General features: G+C 40.8%; 1 protein-coding gene across 10 annotated transcripts in view; it reads right to left on the bottom strand.

The window, feature by feature from the left end:
* Positions 1 to 726: 726 nt before the first annotated feature.
* LOC138245659 (protocadherin alpha-C2-like) overlaps positions 727 to 10931 on the bottom strand; it is a 557250-nt gene continuing 547045 nt past the window's right edge. For all 10 annotated transcript variants that reach the window (XM_069199413.1, XM_069199407.1, XM_069199416.1 and 7 more), the window contains exon 4: positions 727 to 2947. In XM_069199413.1, the coding sequence (XP_069055514.1) occupies positions 2619 to 2947 (329 nt within the window). In that variant the 3' untranslated portion in view covers positions 727 to 2618. The remainder of the gene's footprint in view (positions 2948 to 10931) is intronic.

Below are 10931 nucleotides of genomic sequence, written 5' to 3'. Positions count from 1 at the left end.
GGAGGAACGTTTGGAGCCATTAGTTCCAAAAGGAAAACTTTTGCAGACAAAAATGTATGTCCCACCCTACAAGCAAAACCTTCCTGGGCTGTGGGGGCTTCTACAAAGTAAGGATATGATACAAATCCTTACCATGTGCTACCAGTAGCATTATCTTACAGTATGCTTTCTATTGCTTTGTTCTGTTTAGGTACAATTACATTTCAAACAAATTCCTATTTCCCAAATCCCAACTTGAAAATGTATGTGCATCCACAGAGGGGGGGTCTTAAAAGCATCTTGTTTCAGACACATTTAGGCACACACCACGGTTATCCAAACAGATTAAAGCTGCAGACCCACGTTTCAAAGACACCTTACTACTCTCAGTGACATGCCAAATAAATTAAAAGATGTTTAGATCTTCTGCTATTCCCTTGCCACTGTAATATGTTGAATATGCTTCAGATGTAATGAGTAGGGGTGGGTGAAAGTAGATGACATTTCCCTATTTTTCGTCTGTTCTTATGAGAATCACCCACATTTGTTCTGATGGAGTATCTGAGAATTGGGTTATGCTATACTTCAGAATGTTCTTCTGAATCACTCCAGAAAAGCAATGAGAATCACATGAAATTTTGAAAGCTCCAGCAGAAGGAGTAGTTCTCATGATTCTTGGGTGTGTCACTGGAACTCCTTTCTCTCATCAGAGCAAAATGAATTAACCTCAAACTGCTTAAAAACGGTCACTTTTCCTGTACCTTTTTATTCTATTCTACTCAGGAGTAAATTTTGCAGAATGTTTGGGGAATTTGCTTCCATACATCACGAAATAAAAAACAGGATTAGAACAGTGCTCGGATGATATAGTCTTACAGTGTGCTTGTGTGCTGATGCATGTACACGCTCAGGCTGTATGTACATTTTACAAAGTAAAAGTAATTTTCATCATGTCAATTGCACTCCTTTCTTATTCGAAGAATAAACATCAATTAATAAAAGACTTTCATCCGGAGATTTCTTGTTTTAAAAAGATTTTTTACTGTGTGTTTCATAAACAAAAATTAATAAACAGTGATTTAAAAAAATCAACACTACTCCACTTTTTCACAAGTGTACAAAAAGGAAATGCAATATGAATTTTACATTCAACAGTAAAGCTTAAAGACAACTATGGGTAATAGTTGCAATTGCATTCACATACACGAGCACAGAATAAATATGTTTGGGGTTTCATAAGAGCATAGAGCATACATACGTTATTTGCACATAATGTGTGTTAGTAGGGTCAACAGTTCATATTCTCATTAAAAAAAAAAATTAAACCGCGAGGGACTGTGGGGAGGTGATACAAGGTTACTGCACATAGTTAAAAGTTAGTAGATTGTATGATGTGTACGGGAATTACTGCTTATCCTGCACCTGTAACAATTAGATGCCATTTAATAAGATCTTGTGTATTCAAAGTGCAGAATGATGCAAACTTGTGGTTCTTGTTTATATTAGTAATACATGCAAAAGGCAGCCACTTTGTGACTACACAGGACAAAGGTGTGATTGGCAGGTGGTTGATATAATACAGATGTTTCAGGCAATTATTCTAAAGCACTTTAATAGCAGCAAGTATACATTGTAATGGCTGTAGATGTGTGTCTGTTGGATTTAGTGGGACAGCATGTGTTTATTGAAATTACTCTCCCTCCCCACTAATGAACACGTATCTTAGGCAATAGTTGTCTCCCCTGGGTTTACATACGTTGAGGGAAATACCTGATCTTTACAAAGGCATACTACATTTAGGTGTTACATGAGGTGGGACTTGGAAGTTAGAAGGTAAACATACCACATCCTGTCACATTTATTGTCAGACAGGCCATCCCTTTTATACCACAAGAAATATATTACTTGACAACAGTCAGCATTTTGTTTTTACTTAGCGCCAGCACATTTCTATTTGGCACCAGCCCTAAGTTAATATGTTATAAGAGCACCAGGCCATTGGCTGTATGTTAAAATACACCTGCTAAAGAGTTTAAATGGTCTTTTGCCTATGCTTCAATGCATTAAAATATATAAACTAAAATTTAGGAAAAAGTGTATCACTCCCACATCCCGCTATATCCGCCCACCAAACGCCAAGATACTTTGAGCATCTTGCTCATTAGTTCATCGCTTCTTATTGTTTACATATTATATTTGCTCCCTGATTTTCATGCTCTCCTCCTACCAGAATAAATTTCCAGTTCGATACAATCTCCTTCTCATCAAACAAAACCAAACACGAACCAGCCAAACATACACACATCCCACATCTAAAACAGTGACAGGATAGCAACACCCAAAGATGGCAATCCCAACCTCCCTTGAATATGCATCCCTTTTACTGCAGTGGTAGCAAAACTGTTAGTTTTATTTTGGATACTAATAATAAAGTGAAGGAAAATGGCTGGCACCAGGCTCAACATACCTTTGAAGACAAAATAACCCGTTTAGAACATAGATAGACATGGCAAATGTCCTGGCCTTATTGTATAAATATGTGTACAGGAGAGCTGTACTAAGAGTAGGAAGAATTTGGGATTTGCTACATACGAAATATCGGCCATTGTTACAAAAAAATCTGATAATTGAATTTCCCTTCATTGGTCACTGTTGTCAGTAGTGCTGTTTCCTTTTTCCTTTTTGTCAGTTGTCTTGGTGGTTCCCTTCTTCTTTTTCTTCTTTTTCTTGGTCTCCTCTTTCTTTCCAAAAGTTATGAAGTTACCTTTCTCAGCAGTTTGGCTGGGTGGCTGGTCCTGTCGAATGGAAATAATGGCAGGAGAACCTGGGATGATGAAATTGTCGGGGAAGTCAGGCGGGATAACTGGTGCAGGTTGTTTTGGGTTTCCAGGTCCATATTTGAAGGTCCAGCTGTTGCTGTTCACACCCGCTCCCACTGGGGGGGAAACTTCTCCTCCTCCTTCAGGTTCTAAAAGTGTAAAACATTAACAGTTAGAACAACAAAGATTGACATACTGCATTTTTCAACTCAATATGAATTTTTACATTTTAAAAAGCTATTACAATGTTGCCAAATAAAATGTGCATCATTCATATCTCTGCCAATGGGAATATGTCAACACAGATAAAAGCAGGTTACATTGTGCTCCCATAAAATAAAATGCTGCCATATTAACAATAATTTTGTTCTGTTGATTTTAGAAAAACATATTTTTGTATTCCATTTCAGTGTAAGGCACACTGTGCCTTCATCGGAACTGAGGTGCTATTTATCGCAGCTCATAAATAACTATATTTATTAGGCACAATAAATAACACCTATCACAATTTGTTTATGGTGCTTACTGCACCAAAATCCATTTAGAATGGTAAATACTGTACACTTTTCCAGTCACGGCTCGCTGACCTGTAAAGGGGCAGGTGGGTGCATCTCTTGGGGGAGGGGGTAACATTTAATTTTTTTTTTTTTATAAAAACACCTCTATTGCCGTGTTGCTCCTCTCTCCCTCGTCATCGCTGTAGGCAGGCTCCCAGCCTGCCCTGCAGCCAATCCTGTCGCTGCTCAGAACAGCGGCAGGATTGGCTGGGAGCACCCTGCCTGGGCACTCACAGGCAGACTGGGAGCCTGTGCAGGCTCTATCCAGACCGGCAACCCAATGCTGGGCTGGAGAGAGCCTACTGCTCATCTGTGTTTGTCCGGCACGAGATGGCTGGCCAAACACACATGCGCTCTGAGGGGAGTGCTCTGTGCACTCCCCTCACTGTCCGTCACCTCCATGACCCCATCCCTTTCACCACAAAGGAATAATAAACTCGGTTCATTAATCCCTTTGTGGTGAAACGTTTGTAGCTTCTGCTGCTGGTGGGGAGGATGAGGGGGGGTGACGCTTCTCCACCCTAATGGAGGAGCCACCCCTGCACTTTTCCCCAGTTAAATTCCAACACATTTGACTTGCCAATATTTAACAAAACTGTGAAACATTTCAAGCAACTGGTAATTACCAGATGCAGTAAATACCACCCAACTTGGAATTCCGAGCCCAGAGCAAACAGGGGTTTGTTTACACACCGGATAACAAATTCCAGCCAACTTGTAATCAGGTCCTGACAACTCAGTAGGCATGGAGTCCATATTAGTTGTCCCTAGAAATCTGGCATTGCCCAGCCTCGAATTCAAGAGAGGTTGACTTAACTTTTATTCACTTGAGGACTTGAAGTGAGTACCATTATGCTAGGTGATAACAGGAGTTAGCAAGAGTTTTTAAAACACTGTAATGTTTACAGCTTCATTAAAGACAATGGAGTACCAATAATCGCTGGTAAAGACCTTCTGCAACAACATTTGAATGCTTTCGTTTTTTGCTTCTCACTGTTTAATGTAAAACATTCTACCCTCAGCGGGTGAAATGTTTTAGAAGTATTACAGCTTTTCTGTCTCAGGCTATACCAGTTGTTAAAGACTCCCTCGTTGCAGGCCCTTGCTAGCTGCCCTGGTCTATCAGATGGGTTTGGGGGTCTGCAGCAACTGTTATAGACCTCAGCAGTGGGCAATAGCACTTTTCTGTTATTTTCATTATTATTAATATCAATTGTAATAGCATTATGATTATTATTATTATTATTATCATTAATAATAATAATATTTCCCCCTGTTTTTTAATTACTCACTCTAAATAAGAAGTATATTTTGATACGGGTAACCAATCACATTTAGAATAACACCACAAAGAATATTATAAAAGTAAAATTGAGGGGATGAAAATAAAACATCACCTAACCAAGCATCTTGACCCCCTCCTTAAATAGTAAACAATCATATGTGTCTGGTAGTAGTTTTATAGATGTTCTGGGAGGACATGTTAAAAGGTAAAGATTTAGAGGGACTAAAATGGAGCGCTCAGAGCCTGATTGAGATTTTTGTTGTCTCTGACCTGGACGCTACTGCTTCTAAGGAGAGACGTGGTCAGATCGACACGTAGGCTCTTTTTCTAAGGGACAAAGAAAAAACAGTGAAAGGTTGCCTTTTGAACTAATAAGCTGTATGTTTTTTGCAAAAACACCACTATCAAGATAACACTCAAAGGTCGAGAGGGGTGGGATGGGCCAAACAAAAAAACCTTAATAATTTCACCCACATGTTCTCTGAAGAGAAGCAAGGAAAAAAAAAAACGTGTTCACACCAGAGGGAAATGGGCACTGAGCAGATACGATATATAGATATTCAAAATTCAAATCCTAATAAAACAAAGAGGAGAAATATTTTCAACAAACTCTCATTGAGCTGGAGGCTGCGATATAAGGTTAGACGTAGGGAGGTTATGAAGTTAAAGAAACTGTAGTTAATTCATGAAGTGAATTGTCAGATAAAGTTGGCAGGAAGAAATAGCATTAATTCATAAAGTTCTTGGTTGCGTATATGGGTGCAAAAGAACAAGATACAGCAAATGTCTAAATACCATGTAGGATTTGCGAATGAAGAGACATTCGCAAGAGGCAGACAGAGTGCGCCTTACATTTTCCATGGTATTCTATATATGTATCAATTTATATGTATTATTTTATTAAAAAGTGCAGAATAACATAGGAAGTTCATGGTGTGCACAGCAGACATGCTAGCTTCCTGAAATGTTTTGTTGCATTGGAAGGTTTAATTTTACCACTTTCTCAAACTTTAGCTTTAATGTGTATTCTGTGTGACAGGTTGTTCTACAGTATGGGTGCCTGTATTGTGAAGGCTCCACCTGCTGTATATTGACCGTTTATGCTAGTGACTCCTCGTTGATTGGACTGAGCTTTTTTACTGGATAGGAAGTTTTGTACTTCAGTAGCAGTAATGCTACCTTTAAAGAACTGTCTGTATTTGTAGACTGCAGGTAGATTCAAGAAACGTTCCTTGGCCCACCAGCAAGGTTAAAAGGCTAATAGAAGATGTAAGCATGGTTCACTTCACACAATTGTCCTTGCTGTGTTCTAGACTGGAACTATCCGTTGCAGTAGTGTAGTAGACCTAAATATAGGGAGCTACCAAAAGAGTGAGTGATCCAGCCATTGCCTAGATGGATCCTCATGACTGAGGGCAGCTGTCAGTTCATGCAGGGATTTAAGGTGGTGGAATAAGGCACCAGGTTCATGCGTAATGAAACCTAAGATTAGAATGTAGCACTTGATAGACCGTAGTGAGGCAAACTCTAAGCTCTATTGTTAGGAACTCCTCAATGGTTACCACATTAATCTCCTCCATCCTGTACGCATTCAAATTCAAGTAAAACCTGGCCACACACATGGACAGCATTACACAGGCACAAATAAATGTGGGCTTCTAGATCCACATCTGTCCCAGGCCTAAGGACCTGGTTCTTCCACACATCTCTTAAAAGTGCTTTCAAAACACCTCCAGTACCTTTTTGATGACATAATCAGTTAAGGCAAAATGAACACTTTGAAGGGATAAGAGAACACCTCTTTACGGTTTATGGGAGAATCACATGATCTTCCAGGTGCAAACTGGGGCAGATGTCTAACAAGAGGTAAGGGAATGCATTGATACAAAGCTGAATCCTTTGGAATCTTGCGTTTTTGTTAAGCTTCATCTTAGCAGCATAAAGTGCAAATGGGCAAAATTAATTAAGGTGATAAAATAGAACCCTGTGTAACACTGGGAAAATATTCTTGATGCTGCATAGGATTGTCCGTTTCCGCTGCCACTCTGCTACTATGCATTTCCAAATCCCGGCCTGTCAGAAGTCCCATTCCTTAAGAAGGGACATATGGAATGTGGTGAATTGATAAGGCATGGCCTGCATTCCCTCCACTATGATGTGGAACGTTCAGGAGGTGTTAAATGGATAGTAAACAGCTGTTTGTTATTTCCCTGCTGCCACTTAGGGTTAAACACAACCCTGAGTGGTAGTGGGGAACACTCTACAGCCATTGTCCTGCTGTCTGATGTCCACCCCCGTTTGAGCATGAGATCTGGCTGCAGGGAATTCCTGCAGGCACGCTAGACTTTGCCTCAAGTGACGTCAGGAACGTTTGCCTGCTTTCACAAAGAGTGTTAGCTCCCAACTTCACAGTCGAAGATTAACTTTCCACACAGCCATTATAAATGAATGAGTTTGATCACCAAATTTTCTTTCCAGTGTAGAAAACAAGAGACGCTTTAAACACTACACATCTTTGGCTGGTTTTGACATGCACGGTTGTGACTGGAGAGCTATGGTTTTGTGAAATCAGCAGCATCATTCACAGTTCACTTTTGGCTGGCTGTTAAAGAGGTGTTGAAGCATTAACTAAGGCTTATGTTTTGCACTAATAGCGGGTAACTATCATTAAAATCAAGAACGTCCTCCTGGAGATCCCCAAAATGTTTGCAAATAAAAATCATAATAATAAAAATCATGACATGGCTTATTGAGGAGAGTAAGGTTAAACACGTTTTTGAAGTCCTGGAATTAATTTTAATAGATATTTTGAAACACAAATAAAATGAATAGTGTATTTGTAGGAAAGCATTAACGAAGTTAAAGAATGTACTTTTATGTTAGGTACTAAAACACATTTTTCCTATGGTCAACATGCACTCTAGCTTCCTATTTTCTGCTGTGCCTGTCATACCTCTAATTTTTTAAAACAAAGGATGGCTATAGTCAATGGTAAACATTCCTGTTTTGGATTCTTAAGTCTCTTTCTCTCTGAGAAAGTTACTTTTTTAAAGTTGTTCCATTCATGTTCTACATAAAAATTATTCATATTAGTAAACTTCAGAAAGTTGGCAGTTTAAACAATCCCGAAGATATTTAATGGATGAAGTGATAAAATAAATCTAAGAATGTTGTTCTTTAAAAAGATGCAACCAAGGCCAAACATCTCTGCACAGCTGTAGTTATTATATTTGCATTTTAATGGAAATTCCACAAAGTGCCTAATATATGAAGCTTTTTGTTCCTTTAAAGCAAACGGTCTATCGACAATTGACAAAATGCACTTTGGTTATTAGAGCAGTTGTAAACACGAAACAAAGATTCAAACTAAACATTTCAGGGGTGTTTTTTCATACAACAGAATCTCATTGCAACACTAACTGATTCTTTTTTCCTTGCCTCAGAGGCCTTCTCCTCTTCAGAAGAAAACCTGAAGCTTCCAGTTAGTAATGAAGTGTCTGACTATCCTGAAACTTTGGGTGGAACATTGCAGACTCAAACTAAACTGTGTCAAAACTGAGATTGTCTTCCTCGTTCCCTGGAACTCTCTCCAAAACCAACAGTCTTTGTCTAAAGACCCAAGTGAGCATCAGCATCAAAAGATCAGACTATCACCTGAGAGTGCTTAGAAGGATCCACAATGTTTGCCTATGCACTGGTTAATGCCAAAAACACCATGCCAATGCTATTAACTCAATAATTAATGCCAAACATTCATACATTCAAATACCAAATGGACAGGGGCCACAAAATAAAAATCACAGCTGCCAAATGGACACAGAATTGAATATAGGAGACTGACTCAGCCCTATGCTCTGAACCTCCCCAATGACCCTCCAGGGTACAGGTCATATTTATGACCTTGTGTGGCTCTCAGATTCACTGCAAACACCGCCAGCTATGTCTCCACAATAGGATATTTCGCTCCCTCTTCTAAACTCCACCAGCTATTAATGTCTGGGAACCGTCATCCAAACAGGCCAACGGTGGGTATAGATGTTTCACAGCAAATGGCTTAACTATGCAACAGTCTGTCTACGTACACCAGCAAAGACTACACCCTTAAGTCATTCAAAGAAAACTCAGCCCTTCCTCTTCTCAAAGAACCACACCGTCTCAGGCTTCTCAGATCCGGTGCAAATGCCTTGTGATGTTGGAGTCTTTCTGATCTGTGTCCCTGCCGTACACCCATTTATTTCCTTTCCCCGCAGCCCTTGGGTGAGTTCTTCCATTCTACAGTGCCACATGTAACTAAAATAATAAGTCAATAAATAAATACATTATGCGCTCTATAAGTTGTCAGCAAAATAGTAAACAATTGTAATTATTCAAGTTACTGGCTCTATAAAGCAGCTCCAGCTAAAGAGAACGCTACATCACCATGTCAGCTTTCATCAGTTCAAATTATTATTCATTTGAGCTCTACACTGGAACCATATTTCGCTAAACGTTTTTTTCTGCTTGTTTACAAAAGACAATAGCCCTCAGCCGCCAGTGTGCCACATCTCTATTTGCATCGAGCATTAAGTACACGGGATTTCAATTTGGAGACTGAAATTTTGAATTGGTACCAGGCGCCGAGTGAAAAACGTCATACTTATGATTCATTGGTTAGAGGGACCGAGCAAAAAACATGCGTCTTTGTAACACTATCCTTTATGAAGCATGAAAACAGAAACAAAGGAACTGAAGGGTGAATGCAGTGATCTGAACCCCCCCATTTTCACCCCACTCAGGTGTCTGCAATTACTGCATGCTTGAGTGTTGGTCTCCAGGAAACTGACTATCTAGGTAATGCTTCCTTTGAAATGCAAAAATAAAAGGTGTTGTGCTTGGAGGAGCGCAGCGAGCACACAGGAGGGGGCGAGAGGAGAAATGTCTGTTTGAAAAGAAGCCTAGCGCTAATATGGTGCATTTTCTCGAGAGAGAATCTCATAAAAGCTTTTGATGCAAACGCCAGAAACCATGGCACAACAGACGTCTGGGAGAACAGTGTTCACGCACATTTTCCTTTAAATCAATGGTACAGAGACACATGATTTCACACAATTATACGCCAGCAGGTGAACCTCACTATTTATTTCTGGTTTATATTAGAAATATTTTGTATCAATTTGACTCGTCTTGAAAACACATCCTCATGCTCCTCCTTCCTATACGGTCAGTCTTTGGTCCTGTGCAATGGCATATTGTAGAAAATATGCCACCGAAAACTAATATGTTTCTGATATATCATTTTCCATTAACAGAACACAGACAAAAAATGGAATAATATATCGGAGTAATTGGCAATTCACCTACTGACGAAGAATTACCAATAATCCGACATTATGGCCCTAACTAAGACAATGGAGGTAAATGCCACCTACTGCCGTGGCGACGGCTGCCAAAAGACCATCGCCGCAGCTAGGAGCCGTCTGCCAAATTATGACCACAGCTGGATTTCCGCCACCAGAAGGGTGGAAATCCGGCTGTGGCCATACTGGCGGATGGTGTTAAGATAGTGCTGCTACCACCACCAGAAGACCGCCACCAGCTGTATTATGAAAAATAATATGGCCTGGCGGTGTTCAGCTGGTGGGCGCTGCTGGCCGTAGCAGCACCCCGTCCCCTGCCCGAAGACCCCCTGGATGCAGATAAATTGGGTTTCCGACAGGGGAGTGGGGTGGGGGACTGTTGTTTGTGTGCATGAATGTGTGAGTGTGTGCGTGAATGCAAATGTGTGTGTAGTGTTGTTTGCGAGTGTGTATGCATGTGTGAAAATGCGTGTATGAATGGAAATGTGAATGCGTGTCTGCGTGTCAGTGTGAATGTGTGTTCTGATGCATGCGTGAATGAATGCGGGTTTGCCTGTGTGAGTGAGTGTGTGTATGCGTGGTGCATGTCTGCGTGTATGCGTGTAACGGGGGTAGGGGATGAGAAGGGGGGCGTGGGAGGGGGTGGGGAGCATCTGCGGAGTGTTTGGGGGGGTGGGTGAGCCTCCTATCAGTGACAGGGAAGGAAAAGAATTCCCTGTCACTGGTAGGGCCTACCGCCATGGTTTTTGTGACGTTGCGAACACCAAGAAAACCATAGCGGTAGGCAGGGTCATGACGCCGGCGGTACAATAGCGGCCACTGGGCTGGAGATTCTTATCTCCGGCCCGGTTGCTGCTACCGCCATGGCGGTCGGTATGGTAAATTGGTGGGTTGGCTGCAGCCAACCCTCCAATGTCATAATGTGGCGGTATGTACCCCCAGCCTGTTGGCGGTA

Source organism: Pleurodeles waltl, chromosome 7 (genome assembly GCF_031143425.1).
Source record: "Pleurodeles waltl isolate 20211129_DDA chromosome 7, aPleWal1.hap1.20221129, whole genome shotgun sequence".
NCBI lineage: Eukaryota > Metazoa > Chordata > Amphibia > Caudata > Salamandridae > Pleurodeles > Pleurodeles waltl.
Note: the sequence above shows the minus strand (reverse complement) of the source record. Positions and strands in the feature narration are given on the sequence as shown.